This window comes from Schistocerca serialis, chromosome 6 (genome assembly GCF_023864345.2).
Source record: "Schistocerca serialis cubense isolate TAMUIC-IGC-003099 chromosome 6, iqSchSeri2.2, whole genome shotgun sequence".
Classification (NCBI taxonomy): Eukaryota; Metazoa; Arthropoda; class Insecta; order Orthoptera; family Acrididae; genus Schistocerca; species Schistocerca serialis.
This window is the reverse complement of record NC_064643.1, coordinates 118,206,402-118,230,332: the sequence shown is the minus strand read 5'-3', so window position 1 is coordinate 118,230,332 and position 23,931 is coordinate 118,206,402. Positions and strand designations below refer to the sequence as shown.

The 23,931-nt window shown below is 39.3% G+C and overlaps 1 protein-coding gene across 1 annotated transcript in view; it reads right to left on the bottom strand.

Annotated features, from left to right (window-relative positions):
- Positions 1 to 686: 686 nt before the first annotated feature.
- Positions 687 to 23,931, bottom strand: part of LOC126483762 (membrane metallo-endopeptidase-like 1) — a 302,629-nt gene continuing 279,384 nt past the window's right edge. Inside the window, exons 16-18 of the mRNA XM_050106909.1 lie at positions 16,515 to 16,591; positions 4,651 to 4,776; positions 687 to 953 (exon numbers count right to left, since the gene is read on the bottom strand). Coding sequence (XP_049962866.1) covers positions 4,665 to 4,776; positions 16,515 to 16,591 — 189 coding nt within the window. The 3' untranslated portion in view covers positions 687 to 953; positions 4,651 to 4,664. The remainder of the gene's footprint in view (positions 954 to 4,650; positions 4,777 to 16,514; positions 16,592 to 23,931) is intronic.

The following is a 23,931-nucleotide window of genomic DNA, read 5'->3' as shown; positions in this document are numbered from 1 at the left end:
TCTATTTTTCCTGACTGTTGATGTCTGGCTTGGATATAGATACGTCTATTATCCTGATGTAGTGTATTCTTTGTTCTCATTTTGACCCTGTGTTGTGCCTACCATGAGGCACCAATGGTGCCTTGTGCACTGAGAGAATAGTTTGTACTAGAGTGCTTCCCAGCCTGGCAAAGTTACAGCATTATGCAACACTAGCATTTGAGTTACTCCATAAACATCCATAGTACTTTACCTGCCAAGAGGTGCCACTTCTAGAAAGCTTTGCTTCTGTTCAGTTCAAGAGGACTTAGAATCTATTATTTTGTGTGATTTATTTATATTTAGTTGGAGTTCACTAAAATGTGTTGTCGAAGAAGCAGACGTGCAACAGATACAATCAACAATTAGTAATTGTATGTTACTTTAAATGATTGCAGCTCTAAGCTACTTATACTCAATAAGATAGTCTAAAGGCATCTCAAACAGAAGTGAAACAAATTTGTACATTATAGAGTTCCAATATTAATGTTTTCATAATAAGTTTGATATTTAAAAATAAATAAATAAAGATGGTGATGGTACAGTAATGAAAGATTTAGTATGTCTTCCTTCTTCATGTTTACTCAGTGTCTGAAAGTTTACACATCAGCTGAATCATGAAACTTCAGAATAAGATATTAAACATCTTGGTATCAATAAAACTCCTCTTACTAATGAATCAGTGGTTTTTATATTTACACTGTACAGCAATACTGGTTCATGGTAATATTTCTTGATACCATATGATATTTAATTCAGAGTTAATATCACACAAACGCATTGCACTTGTTTCATATTAATGACCTCAGAAGTCTATATTTAAACCACAGAGAAGTGTTTATACATCAGTTTTTCAGTCCTGGAGTAAAGGATGTGCATTAACACTTTCCTCTATGGTTTCACATTCACAACCTCATCCTCAGAACATCTGGAACCTGTAAACAAAAGAGAGGTATGAACATGAAGAAGGGAAAGGGAAAACATTCTCATTTTATTTTATTTTTTTTTAAGTTACTATACAGTATTCTGCTGCAGTTATGTAATGAAAAATTAATAAATGTTTGCAAATACTTTGGAAAGTATTATGTACTGTGTTTCAGATTAAGTGTTTAACTTACATTATTTTATTTTGATATGTTTTGTGACACAACTACATGAACATTTCACAATGTATTTCTGCTGTGTGAAATTCTAATATGATTGTGTCACAAAACATATATACATGTTTGGTGTTGAATCGTGGATGAACATCAGCAGAATTTTGCAGATAAGAAATAATTTCCCATAAATCTGTGCACTTGCATCTCTTTTCTATGTACACAAAAGTACTGAGACTATTTTAAATCTTAGAACCCTGATTGTACATGAACAGTTTCACTCTTTGAGATGCAGCTTTTTACCAGTCAAATATAAATATTTGTTCTTTCTAATCCAAAGGTAAATCTTACTTAGATCTAAATTAATTCATTCATTCATTTCCATTTTACCACGAATGAGAACCATGAGGAATATGGTATGTGCCAAGCTATACATAGCTAAGAGAAACAGCTGTTAGAAATTGCGTTAATAATTAAATTTTGTTAAAGCGATATTTACTATTAGTGTTTAATCAGACTAAATTTGATAAAGGAAAGCCGCTGTTCTGTAACTCTGTAAAAATCTTCTGCTTCCACCGTTATCTTAAAGAGGTGCTGTTTATCTCTTACATATCTACATGCACAAATTGAAGGTTACCATAAAACAGCAGTTATCTACATATCATAGAAATAGAGGCCTGGTTTCAATTAGTGTACATCTTGTCTGATAGCTGACTGGAAATAAATCGTTAATTGTAGATAACCAGATGATTTGTGAAAGATCTAGCTAATAAAGTAAGTTATAAATTTCTTTTCAATTATGCCAGGAGGTAGCTTGTTGAAAAACCTATACCAGAGTAAAGATCCCTACTCTGATCCAGTTAAAAGTCTACATGAACATTTTGCTGTTCTGTATTATGATTATTTAAATAATAGCTTATCTCAAAACAATTTTTGTTATATGTTTTGGGAAGTAGGTGTCAGGATTCCAAAATCATTTGAAGTGCCTCTGTAATAATCTAACAGCTTGCTGTTGATGCTCTGACCCAAAAGGAATTTTCATAAGACAACTAGGTCTAAAAGTATGCAAAATAAAGCTAATTATTTGTGATTTTCTAAGCATCTAAAAGGAATCGGCAACTAACAAATTAATTAAGATAATGATATCAGTACCTACTGCCCTAAAAGATATTTCCACCTATATTAATATACTTTTTACTTCACTAATCTTTGCTGGTCTAAACAAAAATATTCTATGGAAATATCACTGTCCAATAGTATTCTGCACATGGTTATTACGGACAGATGACAGGTGGAAATATCGTATTGTTCTCAGCTTTCACGTGTCAGTTGTCATCACTTTCTATTTGCACTCACAGCAATTGATTCTTAAGTAAGGCAGGCCATTGTCAAAAGTGTCTACATTTGATCTCTCAGGTTTTCTTGGCACAGTTTACTAATGGTGTGCTTCTCAGTGTTATGTCAAGTTGTTTCCATTTTATACCAGTATTTCGACAACAAACTCAGCCATCATCTGCAGGTGCTGCGAATTTTGCTGTTATGTGCACTCGCTGCCTGAACTCCAACCAGACTGTGAACTAATGCTAGTCTTGGGCCACTACTTACAGCTGAGTTTGACTCCCACTGTGCCCTCTGATGCTTTTGTTTTTCAGAGATTGCACTAATACTACATGAAATGGAAATTCTCTCAGTGTTTTCCAACTCTGGTGGATGTGATGGCCAGTGAGATCTCAATAAATTGAGTGTCAAACACTAAACCTTGTTTAAACTGAAACTACTGAAACATGTCAACCAGTGTATTTCACTCCCTTCAGCTAAGATAGAAGTATTCTCTGCAGTGTTAAAAACAATCTAGATCTTCAAAATCCAGGTGTGTATCACATTCCACGCAAATGTGGAATGTCTTTTATGAGGCAGACTACCAGAGTAGTTGAAGAGAGGAGCAAGGAACATCAGCGACACACCCAACCTTAAACAACCAAGCAAATCAGCTGTTGCCAAGCATTACCATGAATATAATCATGATATAAAATACTATGAGGCCAGTATTGTGGTGCAAACACCAAGTTTCTGGGACAGTATTATTAAGTAATCTATAGAAATAAAGATGTCAGAAAACCTAATAAATAGGATGAAGGTTTCAATTTATACATGGCTTGGGGTCTGGTACTCAATTTATTAAGGTTTCACTGGCCATCATACACCAGAGCTAGAAAACAGTCAGAGAATTTGCATTTCACAGAATATCAGTGCCTGCTCTGAAAAAAAGGGCATCAAATGGCAGAGTAGGTGCTGGGAGCCAAATCCGGCTATTAATAGTAGCACAAGACCAACAATAGTTCACAGTCTAGCAGAGCCCAGGCAATGAGTGCACGTAATGACAAAACTCGCAGCACCTGAACGAGATGGTTGGTTTACTTGTTGAAATATTGTGCGTAAGATAGCAATTCGACAAACAACAAGAAGCACACCATTAATGTGTCTACATTCTCAGACTCTGAGCTGTTATTACTTCCCTCCAGCAAGTGTACATAAAATTAGCTTTACCTTACTTTTCCCTGCCTGCTCTGATTTCTTTAACTACAATCAAATATACACTTTAAAAACGTATCTACCAGCCTATATTTCAGCAGCTGATAAGTAGGGCCTCTTCTTTTTTCCGGTTTATTTTAACATACACAGACACATTTTAATGGTCATTTAAAACACTCACAAAAAATGGATGCCAGTTTTTAAAGTGTAAAAATTTGTTGATGTGTGGACTATAAGTATAAATGAATAAATGATATGAAACAACAAGGAGCTCTTTCACTCCACTTTTGACAGTTATTTGATTTCACAGATGTCAGTTATACATCCATCTTTACACATATTTTTATTTTTAGATTTCCTGTTGTCTGTCATCTCATCACCCTGTAAATCTCTGACAGATTTTATAAAAGTTTTTTTGTACAATAGGAATTTATAAGTGTACTTAGAAATAAAAGTGAAACCGCCTCATCAGCCATTTCATTGTTGGCAGTCATTACCATAAGAAATACACCTTATACTGAACTTACATATTCAGTGGTTATCATCTCACTTACAACGCTTTACTAGAGGAATTAAAGAGCTCTATGGACTCAATTGGAAAACTTCTGTGTTTTATTTTACAGATGATAACATATATTAATTTAAAAAATGTGTAAAACTATATATCAGACAATGGAAACTCCAGGTAGGAATATCAGAAGTGTAGAAAAAGATATATTGACACACACACACACACACACACACACACACACACACACACACACACACACACACACACACCGGCCAGAATGCCCACATGTTAGTGTCTTTTAATTGTACCTGTCTGCAGATTTATGTATGTGTCTTCTTTACAGTAAGTGGCAAGCTATCTATTCGTGCATTATAAAACACTATGGGTACAACAAAATTAAAGATTTGCATTTACTCAGAATATAATTATATTGCATGCATAGTGTCAATTCAGTATAACATGCACTTCTGTAAAGAAATGGGTGATACTTACTTATGAATGTTCCATTAATTTACTACAGGTGGGTCTGGAATTCTTGGGAAGACATCACAATGTAATTTTTTTGGGCAACGGAAAACCTCTGAAAATTCATCTGAATTTGAAACCATGTTTTCAACCCTGTTGAATAAAAAATAGCTCTTAATACAGAGTTTTATTTTATTTACATTTATTACGTGTGATTTTTTTAAGCTTTCCTGGAATATGGTATTTTAAAATGTTCTCGGGTATTCAGCAGGGTGACATAGTCTGAACAGTCCAATATTTCAACAAGCTGACTTGCCATCTTGGGCCCCCTGAGGACCAATTTGTCTTCTGTTGCGTGCCACATTATAACCCCGGCCCTCCTCTCCCACAGTCTCCATATCCACATCCCATGTCCTGTGATGGCAGCACAGAGGCTCTTTTCCTGGTAGTGCTCCCCCTCCCCTCCTCCCCCCCACACTCAGCCTCACCCCCTCCCAACACCTCCAACTTGCCTGTTGAGCCACCAACAGGTACTACAGCCTGAGCTTGACAGTGGGAGAGATAGGGTATATAAGACATTGCCCACAGTGGAACATATGAGTAAATCAGTCATCACAAGGCAATAAGTCAGCTTGCTGATATATCACTCTATTTGGATGATGCTACCCCAATCAACACCCAATAACATTTCAAAATCAAGTAATTATATTTCATGAAGTAGTTTGGAACATATGTAACAAATAATACAATGCATAATTATAAGATTTAAAAATCATGAACGGAAGATAAATACATGCATGCATGGTATCCGTTCCCTTGGACATGTCTGAAACAAAAGACACCGTGCAGAATTCACAGCTGTGATACAAGTACATTGAAGGTGGAAGGGGCAAAAACGGCCTCCCCTTCCCATGAATCGTGGACATTGCTGAAGTTGGGTAGCCTGAGTTCCTCAACAACACAGATAGTCATACCATAAGTGCAACCACGATGGAAGAGTATCTGTGGAGAGGCCAGACTAACCTGTGGGTCCTGAAGAGCAACAGCAGCCTTTACGTAGTTGAAGGGGAAACTGTCTGGATTAATGACCAATATGGCATTGTAACATTAGCCAACATGGCCTTGTGGTGTGGTACTATAAATGGCTGAAAGCAAGGCGAAAGTACAGCCATTATTTTTCTCATGGGTATGCAGCTCCTCTGTATGGCTAAATGATGATAACAACCCATTGGGTAAAGTATTCTAGAAGTAAAATACTCCTCCATTTTGTGTTCTGGGCAGGGACTATTCAGGAGTGCATCTTCATCCAGAAGGAGGGGAGAGGGGGATAGGTAGATAGATAGATCGATAGATAGATAGATAGATAGATAGATAGAGAGAGAGAGAGAGAGAGAGAGAGAGAGAGAGAGAACTGGTGTTCTACAGGTCAAATTAATGAATCTGATCAGCTGAGTACGGGATTACTAATACAAAATCAAATAGCGTAATGTAGGAGTAGGTCTAACAGTGACTAAGAAAATAGGGATGGAGATAAGTTACTGTGAATAGCATAGTGAATGCTTTATTATAGTGAAGACAGACATGGAGGCAACACCTATCACAGTAGTTGAAGTTTATACTACTACTAGCTCTACAGATGATGAAAAGATTGAAAGATTGTGGAATGAAAAAGAAAACTTATTCAGATAATTATTGGATCCAAAAAATTTGATTGTAAAGGGAGTACTAGAATTTCATAGTACAAAAAGGAAGACAGGTAAAAACAGTAGATAATGGAGTGGGAGAGAGGTGATAATAGAGGAAGCTACCCAGTAGAATTCTGGTAACAATTGATTTAAGAATCATGTAAGAAGGTTGTATATGTGGAAGAAACATGGACACAACAGAAAGTTTCAAATTGATTATGTAACAGTATCGTACAAATTCTGAATCAAGGTTTTAAGCTATGAGATATTTCCAGGGTTTGATGTGGACTGTGACCACAATTTCTTTGTTATGATCTGTAAGTCAAAACTTAAGAAATTTCAAAAAGTTAGGAATTTCAAGAGACAGGATAGGGATAAGTTGAAAGGACAAGAAGGAGCATTAAGAAATGTTTAACTGAAACAGGGGAAGGGAATACAGTAGAAGACAAATGGGGAGCTTTGAGAGATGATACAGTGATGGTAGCAGAGGATAAACTAGGTAAAAAGACAAGGCCTGCTAGAAATCCGTGGGTAACAAAGGGGTTACCAAATTTAACTGATGAAAGGAGAAAGTATAAAAATGTAGGAAATAAAGCAGATGAAAGGGAATACAGACACCTAAAAAATGAGATTGGCAGAAGTGCAAAATGGCTATGCAAGAATAGCTACAACACGTATCCATGGCTGTTTCTTTGTTTTGTTTTTGGGTGCAAAAGTAACTAGAGTCATACACGCCCAAGTCAATATTACAGGACATGAAGACAGAAGAGTTAAAAAATTACTACACATCAATCCCAGTTGACGTAAGAGAAGACAGCTAAAAACAGAGACATAGAGAAAGGGCTATAAAATACACCATAGAAAAACAGAGATCCAGAACAAAAATTAAATAGCCTTTGCCATATTGCTATGACAGATAGAAAGTAAAACATGGTCGAAAGCTCATGCATTGTTCACTAAAACAGCTGATAACTCAGACAGCAAACCCAAGTGAGAACGTAAACAGTTAAAAAATGGGCATTCCATCAGGAAATGGTGGACAGTTAAAACTTGGGCACAATGTTCACAAAATGGTGAGGGAGCGCCACTTAACAAATGGCAATAGCTGAAAAGGCAGTGCCCTATATGCAACCTAGTTAAAATGACCTCCTCCCCGTGGGAGGAACAAGAGGAGGTCTTCCAAGCTGCTGGGAGAGGCTTAATAATTTGTAGCTTATTCCCATGAAAGGAGGACCAATGGCAATGCTTAAGTGACACCACCTCATGATAGACAGCAACACAGAGAATATAGGAACCAGAGGGCTGAGGTACTGCAGCCTTGGCAGCAGCGTGTGCAGCCTTGTTTCCTGGCAGACCAACATGACTAGGAACACACATAAACATCACAGTGGCTCCATCAAGAGTGAGCAAGTGACAGTTTTCCTAGACCCATTGCACTTAATGTTTGTACAGTGGGCAGTTTACAGTGTACAGTGCACAGAGATTTGAAGGGTGCTGAGAGAGTCTGAGCAGAGGACACAATTGAAAAGCCTGTGGCACTGGATGTTCTTCATGGTTGGATGCTGAGCAGTGTGCCAGAAGCCAATACCAAAAAATGTCTGTGTCAGTGATGAAGGCACACCCGATGCCATAGTCAATCTGAGAGCCATCAGTGTACACCATAGTACTATCACGAAGTTCCGTGCAAAGGTCGTGGAACTGAAGGTGATAGAGCCAAGCTGGAGTAATGTCCGTAGGAAGCAAATTAAGGCCAAGGTGAACACAGGCTGCAACACAAAGCCAAGGTGGTAAAAGGTTCCCAAACATCAGGAAAGTTGCAGGTAGTGTGAAGTTAAGCTGCCGGATCAAGTGCTGAAAGTGGACTCCAGGAGGTAACAGAGAAGAGAGATGCACCCCATGCTGGCAATTAGAGGAGCCATTGAAGGGATGGCCATGCATGGCAGACAAATGGCATGCATACCTGCTGAGGAGAAAGTCACGGTGGTAGGACAGTGGTAGTTCAGCAGCTTCGGCATACAGCCACTCAACCAGGCAATTGTGAAAGGCGCCATTGGCCAAATGGAGGCCACGATGGTGGATAGTGTTGAGATGGTGTAAGAGGGATGGACATGCAGATAGATAAACAAAGCACCCATAGTCTAGTTTGAAATGGGCATGGGACTGGTACAAATGGAGGAGGGTGGTTCGACCTGTACCCCAGGAAGTACCATTGAGGACACATAGGACACTGAAGACTGCATACAGCACGCTGCCAGGTAAGGTGCATGGGAGGACAAAGAGAGTTTCCTGTCAAGCATGAGCCCAAGGAATTTCATAGTTTCAATAAATGGAAGAGAAACAGGCCCAAGATATAAAGATGGTGGGAGAAATCAATTGCGCTGCCAGAAATTCATACAAACGGTTTTGTCAGAGGAAAAATGAAAGCCATTGTCAATGTTCCATGAGTAAAGATGATTGTGGCATTGCTAAAGATGCCACTCAATGAGACAGGTCTGTGGAGAACTGCAATAGATGGCAAAATCGTCAACTGAAAGGGAGCCAGAGATGCATGATGGAAGACATGACATTATAGGGTTAGTGGCAATAGCAAAGAGGATGACGTTCAGGACTGAACCCTGAGGCACACCATTTTCCTGGATAAATATGTCTGACAAAGCAAACACCAACAGCATCTTGAAAACTCAGTATTTTCAAAATTTCTGAAGGAAATGGGTCACGTGGCCTTGGAAGTCCCACGTGTAGAGAGTACAGAGGATACCAGTTCTCAGGCAGGCAACATAGGCCTTCTCCAAATTGAAAAACACAGTCGCAGTCTGGGATTTCCACAGAAAAACATTCATGACATGGGTGGACAATGTGACAAGGTGGTCCACTGCAGAATGGTACGCTAAAAAGCCACACTGTGCAGTGGTTAGTAATTTGCAAGACTCAAGCCACCATACCAGCTGGGCATAAATCATATGTTCCATCAGCTTGCAAACAAAGCTTGTGAGAGATATGGGGTGGTAGCTAGAAGGAAGGTGTTTGTCCTTACTGGACTTAGGTATGGGTGTGACAGTAGCTTCATGCCAGCATCCAGGAAACGTGCCCTCTGCCCAGATGTGGTTTTCTGTATTAAGCAGAAAGTACTTGCCTGCAAGAGAAATATGCTGCAAAATTTGAATTTGGACAGTGTCTGGCCCTGGGATGGAGGACCAGGATGAACTGAGAGCATGATCTAGCTCCCTCATAGTAAAGGCAGAATTGTAGCACCCACGGTTCTGAGAAGAGAAGGGTATCACCTGAGCGTCCTCCGCTCATTTCCAATGGAGGAAGGCAGGGTGATAGTGGCAAGAGCTCAAAATTTCCGCAAAATGGCGGCCCAAGGTGTTGGAGATAGCAATAGGGTCCACAATGACGTCATCTGCTAGTGTCAGTCCAGAAATTGGGGAATGGGTCTTGGTCCTGGAGAACTACTTGAGGTTGGCCCACATAACAGAGGAAGGGGTGGAACTGTTAAAAGATTGGTGAATGAAATCCAGCTAGCTTTATTGCTATCCCAAAGAATGCACTGACAGTGGGCATGCATCTGTTTATAATTAATGCAGCCTTCCATCATAGGACGATGGTTAAAAATGCGAAGAGCATGCTTTCACACACGAATTGCGTTGCAGCATGCCTCAGTCCACCAAGGGACTGGGACATGGTGTGGTAAAGAGGAAGTGCGAGGAATGGAACATTCTGCAGTGGTAAGGATAATGTTTGTAAGATATTCCACCTGACAATCACAACTGGGGAAATCTTGCTCTTTGAAGATCAGCAGGGAGGAGTAAAGCCACCAGTCAGCCTTAGTAAGCTGCCGTTTGGGTGTGCATGCAGGTTGGGTATGAGTCAGCAAATGGATAGCAGATGGGAAATGGTTGCTCAAGTAGGTGTCAGAAAGAATGGATCACTGGAGATGATGGGCAAGCTGGGCAGTGCAGAAGGATAGGCCCAAATGGGAATAGGTGTGTGAGGAGTCGGAAAGGAATGTGGGTGCTCCTATGTTAAGGCAGACGAGGTTAAGTTGATTAAGATCAGCTAAGAGGGCACCTCTCTGACAGGTTGTGGAAGAACACCAAAGGGTATGATGTGCATTAAAGTTACCAATTAGCAGAAATGAGTGAGGTAGTACCCAGTAAGTTGGAGGAAGTCTGCCCTGGTGACAGAGGGGTATAAATGGCACAAAGGGAAAAGGTCAGGTGAGGAAGGAAAAGGCAAACTGCAACAGCTTGAAGATGAGTAGTCAGGGAGATGGGTTGACTATGAACATGAGAGGGAATGCTGACCTAAGGGGCAAGGTCAAAATTAATTGGTATGTAATGTGGAAGCCCAAAGTGGTCTTGAGGGCAAAATTTTGTTTCCTGAATGCAGAGTACAAGGAGATGCTGAGATCCTACAAGCAGATGTAAATCCTCTTTGTGGGATTGAAGGCCATGAATATTCCATTGGAGGAGAGTGGTGATGAGGAAAATACGAAGGGGTGTCACCTTGGTGACTTCCGAGTCCCAGCCTGCGAAAACTCGCTGCTACAGGGCACAGAGGCAGGAGGATCCTGCTCCATGAGGTCCACAGAAACATCAGGTTTCTTTTGCTGTTGGTTTGTGGAGATCTACACAGAAAAATGGTTGGTGGTGCACACCAGTGACATGAAGGCATCACACAGTGACACCGTCGAAGAGGATCTTCGAGTCACCGAAGGAGAAGACCATTTGCCTTTGTTGAGTTTCTTTGAGCCTTTCTGGTTAACAGAGGAAGACTCAGGTGTTGGCGGGCTGGAGGGATGTAGCACAGCTGGAAAAGGGGACGCCAATACTCCCTTGAAACTGGGCAATTTCACAACCTCCACACTGAATTTGAGGTCGCATGTCTGTGCAGCCATGTCCTCCATGGAGCAAGATGTAGCAAGAACAGGATTATAGGTGCCAGATGGTAGAACTCAGGGTTTGTGACTAGCCAATAACTTGTGAGAAACTGGGTAAGTCACTTTTTCCTTTACCCAGAACTCCTGGACAGCCCGCCCGTCAAGATACGTGGAACAATCTCGAAAGAAGGCAGCATGGCCGCCATTGCAGTTGATACAGTGGGCAGAAGGAAGCAAACAATCACCCTACCACATGTTACACATTTGGCTGGCTGTTGACAAGACATTCTAGAGTGGTTGAAATGATGACACTGGTAGCAGTGCATCGGGTTTGGAATGTACGGTCGGACTGTGATAATTTCATAGCCTGCTTTGATCTTGGACAGAAGCACCACTCTATTAAAGGTGAGGAAAAGGGTTCCTGTGGGCACTAAGGAGGAATTTACCTTTTCCATCATTCAATGGATGGCAATGACACACTGATGAGAGAGGTATGATTGAGTTTTGGCCTTGGTTAGACTGTTGAGCAGCTTAGTGTAAATAACACCATGGGAAGAATTCAAAGTTCTATGGGCCTCGACACAAACAGGATAGCTGTGGAGAAGTGAGGCGGCTTGTTGTGTTTGAGAATCAGAAGTACTCTCCAAAAGCAAAGTGCCATTCCGTATACAAGAGTAGGATTCACAGGGCTGGAAATTGCATCAGCACCTTTCTGAATAATTAACGGATTTACTGTTGTGAAGGACTGACAGTCTTCAGTATGTGAAACCACGAGGAACGGTGGTGCAGCTGGAAGGGTATTTGAATCATGAGCCTCATTCCTTTTACATATTGTAGATGTTGACTGTCGGATGATTGGCTCACTGTGAGAAAATCCCCCCATGATTGCCAATGTCTCCGATGGTGCGCTCCTTCCAAGTGGAGTGCCCCCTACACAAAGGGGTACACCCACCTTAGGTGATTGTTCACAACTCAGGTCATATCTCCTGAACACCTGACAGAGGGACCAATTGGCAATTTTGGAAGGTAGCAGCTCAGGCAATTACCCTTCCCTGGGCCAGGCCTGTACCATGGGGTATGTGCCTGCCTGTCGACCCGGGACTGGGAATTACATGCTACCCAGTCACCTGTTACATGTCAGACACATGAACCAGCCTTCAGGAGTGCTCAGGGAGGAAGAAGAAAAAGAGGAACCTCGAACACCAAAGTGGTGGAAGGATATCAGAAGGGAAACAAAGAAAGGAAAAGGAAACAAAAAATAGTGGGGAGACTATTCTTATGTCAGTGATGGATAATGCGGAGCATTCCCAATAACACCACAGGCACATTCCCAAAGGGAGTAGAAGAAGAACAGCAAGAGGATAGACATATAGACATACAGCACAGAAGGGAAAAGATGCTGCAGAGGCTGGGGCCCCGTGGTAGCCAAAGAGTGGTGAGCCCTCTGGGGGGTGGGGGTTCTATGGATGTACAAGTAGGGCATGTATAACTAGGAGAAGGATAGATACTGCCTATAAGAAGATAATAGAGGCCCTTGGAGAAAAGAGAAGCAAATGTATGACTACCAAGATCTCACATGCAAGCCAGTACTAAGCTAAGAAAGGAAAGCTGAAATGTGGAAGAAATATATAGAGGGGCTCCACAAGATAAATGAACTTTACAAGAGTTTTATACAAAGGGACAAGAAAGTAGATGAAGATATGAAGAATTTAATCAAGAACTGAAAGATCCAAGAGAGAACAAAGCTCCTAGTGTAGAAACAGCCATGACAAAACTATTTCAACTGTTGTACAAGATATATGAGACAGGTGAAACACCCTCAGACATCAAGAAGGTAATAATTCTAATTTCAAAGAAATCAGGTGCTGCCGTGTGTGAGTATTAGTGATCTATCAGTTTAGTAAGTCATGGATGCAAAATACTGGCACAAATAGTTATTTAAAGGAGAAAATGAAAAAAAAATTGGAGAATCTGACCTCTGGGAAGATCATTTTGGGTTCCAGTTAAATGTAGGAACACATGGGACAATACTGACTCTACAACTTATCTTATAGGAGAGGTTATATACAGCTCACACAGAAATCAGACTACCGTTATAAGAATCAAAGGACATGAACGGAAGGCAGTAGTTGAGAAGGGAGTGAGACATGGTTGTAGTTCATCTCTGAAGTTATTCAATCTGTACATTGAGGAAGCATTACAGGAAACCAAAGAAAAATTTTGGGATGGAACTTAAATTCAGCAAGAAAAATAAAAACTTTGATGTGTGTCAATGACATTGCAATTCTGTCAAAGATGGGGAAGGACTTAGAACAGCAGTTGAAAGGATGGATATTGTCATGTAAAGAGGTTACAGGATGAATATCAATAAAAATAAAACAATAACAACTGAATGTAATTGAATTAAATTGGGTGATGCCATGGGAATTAGATTATGAAATGAAATACTAAACATAGTAGATGAGTTTTGCTGTTAGGACAGCAAAAGAACTAAATAACTCCAGATGGCCAAATTACAGAGGATATAAAATGCCAACTGACTACGGCAAGAAAAGGAGTTCTGAAAAAGAGAGATTTGTTAACATCTAATATAAATTTCAGTTCTAGGATTTTTAAGGTATTTGTCTGGAGTGTAACCTCATACAGAATTGAAACATGCAAGATAAGCAGACTAGAGAAGAAGAGAACAGAAGCTTTTGAAATCTGCTGTTATAGAAGAATGTCAAAAATTAGATGGCTTGATCACATAGCTAATAAGGAGCTAATGAACCAAATTGGGGAGAAAAGAAACTTATGGCACAGATAGACTGAAAGCAGGGATCAGCTGACAGGACACATTCTGCAGCATCAATTAACTGTCAATTTGGTACTGAAGAGAAGTATAGTGGGTAAAAATTGCAGGCAGAGACGAAACATGAATGCAGTCAGCAGGTTCAAATGGATACAGATTGCAGTAGTTATTCAGAGATGAAGAGGATTGCACAGAATAGAGTAGTGTTGGGAGTTGTATCAAACCAGTCATCAAACTAAAGACCACAACAACAACATGACAATGAACCAGAATTTTCTTTGGTATATGAGCAAACATAAAATATTTTATATCTACATCTACACCAAGCTAACGGCTGTGGATTGCATGGGGGAGGGTATATCCCATTGTACTACTTATTAGGGTTCCTTCTCGTTTCATTCGTGTGTGAAACACATGAAGAATGACTGCTTGATTGCCCCTTTCCACACTGAAGTTAGTCAAATCTTGTCTTCACAGTCCCTACAGAGGCTATTAGTAGGAAGCTTTAGTATATGCCTAGATTGTTCACCTGATACTGGTTCTTGAAACTTTTTAACTAAACTTTCACAGGATAGTTGCATCTACCATCAAGCGTTTGTCAGTTACAATTTTTCAGATTTTCTGCGATGCTGCATCATAGATGAAACAAACCTGTGACCATTCATGCAACCTATCTTTGTATGTCCGTCATTATCCCCCATTAGTCTTTTTTTGATATGGATCTGACGATGTTGGTCAATTTTCTCACATGAATGTTTTTGAGTACTTTCGCAGTATTTTACTAATGAACAGAAGTCTGCCATCTTCTTTACTTATGACTGAGCTTGTGTGAGCATTCCATTAATATTTCTACAAATTGTTAAATGCAGGAATTTGCATGATTTGACTGATACTAATTGTGGCTCATTGATGTTGTAATTGTAAGATTTTTGAATTTTCTGAAAGGCGTGATTTTACATTTCTGAACATTTGAAGCATATTGTTAATCTTTGCATCACTTTGAGATCATATCAAGATCTGGCTGAATATTTGTGTAGCTTTCTTTTAGATAGAACTTCATTATAAATAACTCTATCAAACGCAAAAAGTCTGAGGTTACTACTGTTGGCCAGGTCATTTACGTAGAACATGAACATCAAGGATCTGAAAACACTTCCTTAGGGCATGCCTGAGGTTACTTTTCCATCTATTACTGAGCCCCCATTCAAGATAATATCATGTGTTGTCCCTAACAAGAAATCCTCAATGCAACCATAAATTTCATCTGATATCCTACATGTGTTCACTTTTATATCATGTGATACTGAGTCAAATGCTTCTTGGAAGTGAAGAAATATTGCATCTAGCTGACTGCCTTGATTCATGGCTTTCGGGGTGTCATCCAAAATAGGTTCAGGTTGGGTTCTGCAAGTTCAGTATCCAACTCAGAATACATGTTGATTGTTATGAAGGAGATTAGAATATGTTCTAAAATTCTACAACTGGAGTATGTCAAAGGTGCTGGATGGTAGTTTTGTAGATCACTTCTGCTACTCTTCTTGTAGATTGGTATGATCTATGCTTTGTTTCAACTACAGTAGACAGTTCTTTGCTAGGGCCGCAGCATAATACAGTTAAAAGAGGTGTTAATTTGGTTGCAAATTATTCATAGAAACTCATGGAGATTCCACTGAGCCCCAATTTTTGTTCATTTTTGCCATATTCTGCTGTTCCTCAATGCTGTTGACATTAATATCTCTCTCTCTCTCTCTCTCTCTCTCTCTTCTTTTCAGTGGTGTAAGAGCTATATTGGCACAGTACTCTTGAATTTCCCTTTGTAAAGGTACATGTGAAAACGGAGTTCATCAAATGTGTTTTCACTTTCCTACCTTCATTTCAGTTCCTGTGTCCTCTTTGTGCATCTTGAAACTAACTTTGTTGCCACTGAATCCCCTACATTTGGTCAATATTTCTTTGCATTTGTGACTGAATCTGCTATGGTAGTAATTAAGGCTTCATCAAACATCTCTCTATCTATTTCTTTACTTTACATCTATTGTTAGTAGTCACTGTTTCCTTAGAATTTTCTTCACAGACACTGTATACCATGGAGGGTGCCAACCATCATGAACTGTTTCACTAGGTACATATCTATCCAGTGCTTAATCAATTATTTTTCTAAGCCTCCACTTGCTTCTGCTAAGAGAACTACTTCAAGTTCCTCCTTGAGACATGACACTTGTTGCCACTAGATCTGATGTAACAGAGCAGGAGCAATGGAATCTGAGGACAGCTTCCAGAAAAGAGTGAAAGTAGATGCCCACTCTGCACACTGAAAGGACATTAGGAAATAACCAAGGAACCATCTACAGAAACAAACATAATCTTGTCTCTTTCTCCCTTAAGTTTATTTTCTTATAAATATAAAGCAGAAAATTTAAATGGGCTATTCACCTGAAACTTTATTCCTTTACTTTAATATGTATCACATTCAAAGAAAGTATTCAAGTGGTAATTTAATAAAGCTGCAAAATCAAATTTATAATATTTTTACCTGATTGCTGATGGCAGATGCACATCTTCAAAAATTTCTAGGAAGTGGTGATATATTTTTCTCTTTGAACACAGGTCCTAGAAAGACAAAAACAGAAAATTATTCAAACAAACTATACTCATTTTACAAAGGATAGATTACTATTCACCATATAGCAGAGATGCTGAGTTGCACAACAAAAAGTAGACTCTGGCCTCTTGTTTGACAGTCTTTTTGTTATGTCTATCTGTGACTCAGCATCTCCACTATATGACAAGTAGCAGTCTATCCTCTTCATAATATTATCATTATTCCATCCTGGATTTTCCATTGTTTGATGATACTCATTTGTTGGTAGTTACAGACTAAAATTTTACCCCTCCGTAGTTTATGGTCAGCATGTGTGACTGCCATATGAGTAACACAGGTCTGATTCATGGTTCTGCCAGGGATTATTCCTTGATGGGAGGAATGGAAGGGGTGCACTCACAATCAGCCTCATAATGTGAATTCAGGAGCTATTTAAGTGCGTTGTGATGGCACCAGTTTTGCTAACTCAACAACAGCCAGAAGTGCAGTATAATGTCCCTCCATACCACATATAGTCCAGTGAAACTGTCAGAAAAAAAGCTTGTACCTTGCAAAAGGTGGGGTAGAAGATTTTATTTTTTTAACTCGTTCATATTGTTGGAATGGTTATAAAACCAAGTTTTGCCAACAAAATTTCTCTTGGGAAAACTTTCTGCAGTCAAAAAACTTTGAAAATTTTGGACTTTTTTCAGTTTTTCAAAATATCTTAGTTTCATTTGCTTCCATCGCTTTGACGTCTATTTTCTTTTTTAAAGAGCACAAAATTCTCTACAAATTTGATTCTTACCATTTTTTTCTACTCCCAGTATCTAAGGCACTGCAGTGCGTCAAAAAATACCAATTTTTCAAATTTCGAGCAAAGTGGCAAATTACCTAATTATTGAACACTGTTATTTCAGTTTCTATTTGTGTAGTATAAACATATTACTCATCATGTTATTCATTGGAATTTACCATCTCACTCTGCTGCAGGGCCAGGACAAACAGCATCATATTCAGTAACTACGAACACATTCACGTTGGACTGCGTGAAGTTTATTTGTGCTACAATATTGTGGAGATTGACCTTCCTGAATTTCATAATGTGGAGGTCCAACTTGGAGGTTTCCATTTCTTTATGTCGTTCATGGGATGTATCGATATGATCATGGGTGAAAGTGGATTAAAGGACTTATTTGGTGTAATATGCGCTGAAAACAGCATTGAAAAGATTTTGTCAGGACATGCATATTCCAGGGCTGTGCGAGTGCATTTATTGTGTCACCTTGCTTTGGCCTGTCAAGTGTGGTATCACATTGAGCTAACAGAAGATGAACGTAGGACATTGAATGACTTGTCTTCTCCTTTTGGTGAGTCAGAACTGACAGTTGGCCAGAATACCAGTTTTCTCAGGGAACAAGTCATAAAAAAAATTTGTAACTGTCCTGAAAATGGTTGAAAGTAAAGGACCCAAAGCAAAATTATGGGTTCAGTATTACAAGATGGTCACTCTCATGAAACAATTTATTGTAGTGGATCGATCAGGCAATTGGAAACTTCATCTTGAAAGCGTGCGAAAAATGCTTCCCTACTTTCATTCAGTTGGACATTTTATGTATGCTAAAAGTGGCCACCTCTACTTACAGTAAATGTTGAGACACGAGGAAAAAATGGACTTATCACAATATGAGAAGTTCACAATGAAAGGACATTTTACAATCTGGTGATCAGAAAAGTATTGGTCAGAGGTTCCTTCTGACATGACTATAAAACAAAAATTGATGAGAACCATGAAGAGTTCTGGACGACTTACTTCTGGCCAAGGAATTACGGATAGTTTATTAACCAGATGGACATTGGGTATGATTCACATGCAGAACATTTGTGAAGAAATTAAGTCATATTGCGAAGTGAGCGCAGTAACATCAGAACAGCATGTAGATGCAATAAGTTGTCGCATCAAACGAGATGGCATAGACTTGTGTAAGCTGCGTGATTGGTTTTCAGTGCATCCTCCCTTCCCTGAAAGTGATTTTATAATGTCTATCAGCAGTGGTGTTGTCGGAACGGAGGATGTTAATTGTCATATGTGTCACGAAGAGGGGGAAAAAGGCATGAAAAGAATAGTTGGTGACAATTTCCACTATGTAAAGTTTCGTAGAAATGGTAAAGTTGTGACTCTCCTTTCTGTGTTCAATTCTGTAAAAGCTGGGAGCACTAAAATTACTCCTGTTGATTGTTTAACTCTTTTCCAAAGGATTTGTTTAATGAAACAAAGTGAAGAAGAGTTAAAAGCCTTTCTGAAATATGAACTTGCTCCTTACCCAATGTCCCTATTCTCAGGAAAAGGCATGCGAAAAGCAACAAAATCTTCATTCTACAATGCCTTCGTTCCAGTGGAAGATGTGAAGTCAGGTGGACCGAGTAAATTTTTTGTCATTGATGTAGGGTACCTTATCCACAAAGTGACTTGGACTCAAAATTTTTGCTTCAAGTCAATAACCAAAAGCTATGTTTCTTACCTGCAAAGTCATTTTGAATCTCAATTTGCTATTGTATTTGATGGGTATCCATGTGAGGGAGACAAATGTAGCACAAAGAGTGCTGAGAGGATTTGTAGGTCCAAAAAACATTCTTCGGTTGATGTCGTGGTTGAATCAGAGATGGTGAATCAAGTCCCTCAGGACAAGTTCTTGTAGAACAAACGAAACAAGATACGTTTGATCACACTTTTTAAAAAGGAATTTCTGGAGTGTAGCATTGAAGTGCACCAGGCACAAGAAGATGCTGACATTATGATTGTAAAGTCTACCATTTCAAGAACCAAAGATTTTGGAAGTGTTGTCATTGTAGGAGAAGATGTTGACCTGCTTGTGCTTATGACCAGTTTGGGCCAAGGCATTGAAAACTTATTTTTCTTAAAGCCAGGAAGAGGAAATGCAGAAGACAAGTGGTTTTCCACTGCATGTTACAAGTTTGACAGTGACTATATTCTGTTCACTCATGCCTTTAGCGGATGTGATACAACATCCGCTTTTTTGGTCAATGAAAAATTAAATGCTGCAACATTGTTGTGAAAAATGAACACCTAACCTCAGCGCTTTGCATATTCAATAAACCACATGCTACCTATGAAGAAATAATAACAGCAGGAGAACAGGTTATTATCGCATTGTATAGTGGAGGTGTCAGCAGTTCCCACACTCTAGACCATTTGTAGTGCCAGCTATTCACCAAGTCTGCCACAAAAAGCAAACTGAATCTTGCATGGTTGCCACCTACACAAGATGCTGCACAACATCATTCATTGTGGACTTACCAACAAGTCCAAAGTTGGATGGGAAACTGGAAACCTCCTGAGAAATGGGGCTGGAACCACAGTGACCACGGTCCAATACCCGTTATAATGAGCCAAGATCCAGCACCTGAAGCACTTCTTCACATTGTTTCATGCTCATGCAAGCTGAACTGTGGCGGAGCGTGCTCCTGCAGTAAAGTGGGTTTGAAACGTTCTTCAATTTGCAAGAAATGTATTGGGGTCAACTGTGAAAACGTGCCAAAATTTTTATATGAAGACAGCGAAGAAGATGTTATGGAGGATGTTGAGGAAACTGCTGATGAAATCAAAGAACTTGCCGAAGCTGACTCGCTGATGAAAGAAGAGGTCAATCAGGGATCAACTCTATGTACAGACCCTGAATCCGTAACTCAAGGTATTTCTGGTGACACTGAGGAACCTGGCCCATCAAAACGTTGGAAGTGATGCTCATATCTGTTTCAAGTGTGCTAAAGTGCGATATTACAAGTATTACACACCCAGAACTGTCAACATTTTTAGTAACTGACAATGCATTTTAATTGTAATAAAGCTACTTATTTTTAATGTCAACTGTGTGGCTTTTATACACAAGAGTAATTACCTCCCTAATTAGGTTGCCTATTGCAGCTAATAATAGTTCAGTTTCCTGAGACAATTTATTTTGTGTGCATGTGTGTGTGTGTGTGTGTGTGTGTGTGTGTGTGTGTGTGTGTGTGTGTGTGTGTGTGTGCGTGTGCGTGTGCGTGTGCGCGTGCGCGTGCGCGTGCATGTCTATCTGTGTCTCTTAATGATGTATTTTTATAGTTTTACAAATACCAGGGCTGAGGTGGCCCATAGTGAACTTCAGGTAGTGATGTAAGAATCACAATAGTTGGGTGCCCAGCAATCCTCATGTAGCATACAGAGAAACTGAATACCTGAAAGTGAGGTTGTAAATTCCAACGTATAACAAGATGTATAATGTATTTATACTATACAAACAGAAACTGAAAAAATAGTGTTCAAAAATAAGGTATCTTGTCACTATGCGACAGGAGCAAAAAAACTTAGATATTTTGAAAAAAACTGAAAAAGGCCGAAATTTTCGAAGTTTTTTGACTGCAGAAAGTTTTCCCAAGCGAAATTTTGTTGGCAAAACTCGGTTTTCTAATCTTTCCAACCATATGAATGAGTTGAAAAAATAAACTCTTCTACCCCACCTTTTGCAAGGTATATCTGCTATTTGACTGGACTAATAACACATAACACTACTGGCTGCTGTATGACAAAGTGGATGGTTGGATCCAATTGGTCTGGCTGTGGCCAAAATGGTAGTGCTTATCTTATCATACTAAGATTACAATATTATCATGACTAAAAATATCCTGAGCTTTCCACATAGCAGTGTGACATTACTATAGGTTAAGAATGTGACTGATATTGTGTTAAATGTCTTAAAATGAAAAAGGCAATTTTTTTTAACTAGTAAACAATGAAAGTTTAGTAGATATGGAGCTTTTTATAAGTAAATAATAGAAAGTCACAATTTCTTATTAATCACTGACCACTTACAGTGGAACATATTTAGTTATTAAATACCAAATTGATACAAGGACACATTTACAAAAAAATCCTATGTCTTTATCAAATAGTTCTATTACCTTGTAAAATGCATGTTTCAATAACCAGTCATAAATCTTAGCTTTAAAAATATTATATGGCAATGAAAAAGCAGATTTTGGAAGTTTGTTAAAACATTTAAACATACTATTTGAGCTGTGTATCGACTTGTGCTACACCTTGTGTTTAGATTGCATTGGTTTTCATTTTCTTCCCCTGACATGTTTGTTTGATATGTTGTCTGTCATTAAGTGGCTGCTTGGTTGTCTTTTCCCTCCGCTATTGATATCTGCGTTTTTGCTTCTGGGAAACTGCTATGGGGGAAGTGAGATCTTTGACCAGTTGTAACATCAGGTGGTTGCGCGGAAGTAGGGGCATTGTAAGCAGACACTGTGGTGGACACGGGAGGGCAGTGTGGCTCTCCAGCGCAAAGCAGGCATGGTCGGTTGTACCGAGTCACCACGTGATATATGCCGGTTGTGTGTAACGAGCGGGTCAAGTTGACGGAAGAGCTCCCCACATGTTGGTTGTATACAGAATCGCCCCACCAGTAGTTACTGTTCATTTCGCCTTGGTGGGATGTTAACAAGCTTCTTTAAATCCTCTGTTTCAACACTGGAGTTTAAAAGGAGACACCTAACATGAAGGAGTGGTCACTACCCATCAACGTTGCAGAGAAGCTGTGAACTATGGTGACAGAGCGTGTTGTCGCGTGACCGTGGCGTGTTGGGTACGCTGGCAATGCGTGCGTGGTCGGATGTGTGGATCCTTGCCATCGGAGGTCGTGTACTGCCTGTCAGAGTATAATTGCAAGTTAAGTTCATGGAAGGTTTAATCATTAAGTAATAATTTTGTGTAACCAGCGCCTCTTCTGCCTTGTGGCCTCCGGTGACCGGGTTTCCTGTCCCTGGCACCGGCGTAATTGAAGACAGTGATCTTTCCTCCTCCTCTCGTTACTGTCCAATGGGAGGTGTAGTTTTGGCAGTTTAATTGTTTCGCTATTCTGTTGTGGGTTACGAGTAAATTCATGCTTCTTGTTGGTTGATAATGTGGTTGCTCATTCAGGACTGTGTGGTGTAAAGTTTCCTTGCGCGAGGTTAGGTCTAATAGTGTCAGCAAGTTAATCCATTGTATAACAAGTTTTCGCTGGCTAAAAGTTGGTGCAGTGATCAGCCTGAGAATGGCAATTGTGGTTACGGGTGTATTTAAATTGGTCAGTATTCTGTCTGGCCTGAGCATCCATGAGTGGGTGATTTGTGGCCACGTTACACAGATCCATCATATCTGTTATGTTCTAATGATATTCCAGGACACTTTTGTTTAAATTTTTTTTAAATTCTTCCAAGTTTGTAAATTCCTTTTATTGCCATTAATCATGTGTCTGCTGAGACATGTTTAATTTCTGTAATGGTGGTGTTGGTAGCTTCACTACCTCACCGTACCTTATTAACAAAGTTCTGTATTTACTTTAGTAGCCTGTTTACTAATGTTTTTTTAAATTTTTTTAAATTGTCGTATTGCTGTAAATTACTTTGATTGGCATTAGCAGTGTGTTTTAAAAGGGAGTTTATTGCCATACTGCTAACTTCTCTGTTTTTTAAAAAAATTTTTTAAACTGTTGTATTGCTATAAATTACTTGATTGCCGTTAGCGGTGTGTTTTAAAAGGTTGTTTCTTGCCATACAGCTAGCTTCTGTGTATGTTTCTTTTTTTTTTTTTTTTTTTTTTAATTTTTGTTAATTGTTTTATTGCTGTAAATTACTTGATTGCCGTTAATGGCGTGTTTAAAAGGCTGTTTATTTCCATACTGCTAGTTTCTGTAAGATACGATTAAAACATTTGTGAAAATCTCAACTCGACAGTGAACTACTAGAAATTTGGCCCCGTTTTCCAACTTGTGGTGTGGCTTGTAGTAACCGTAACCACTGTGTGTGTCACTGTTTTTTGTGAGATATCAGTCTTTGACAGTTTGTGTCTCAGTATATTGAAGTCTAGTTTACCCTTAGTGTTGTGAAGGTGTATGTTCTCTTTCATGTCTGTCACTTACGTTACTCTTGGCATAAAGCATTGCTGTATAGATGTATAGATCTACACATTTATAACATCAGAATCTTCAGCTTGATAAAGAGGGAATGGTAGTGTTATTTTACTCATATTCTGATTACCTTTTCTTTTTCTTTTTTTTCTGTAATTGGACTGATAGGACGGGATTTCCCCCATAAGTATGCCACAGGAAGGGCAGACTGGAGAAGGGCAAAGTATGCCATCATCTGATACTCATTGGAGACTGTATCTGTCAGTTTCCACATGAGATAGGACACCTGAGTTATTCCCTTGCACACATTGCTAATATCTTTCCGCTAGTTTAATTTGGAATTAATGTGAAAGCCTGAAAGTTTTACTGGTTTACTACGTTGATGAAACAAATCACAACACCAAAAACCTAATTAA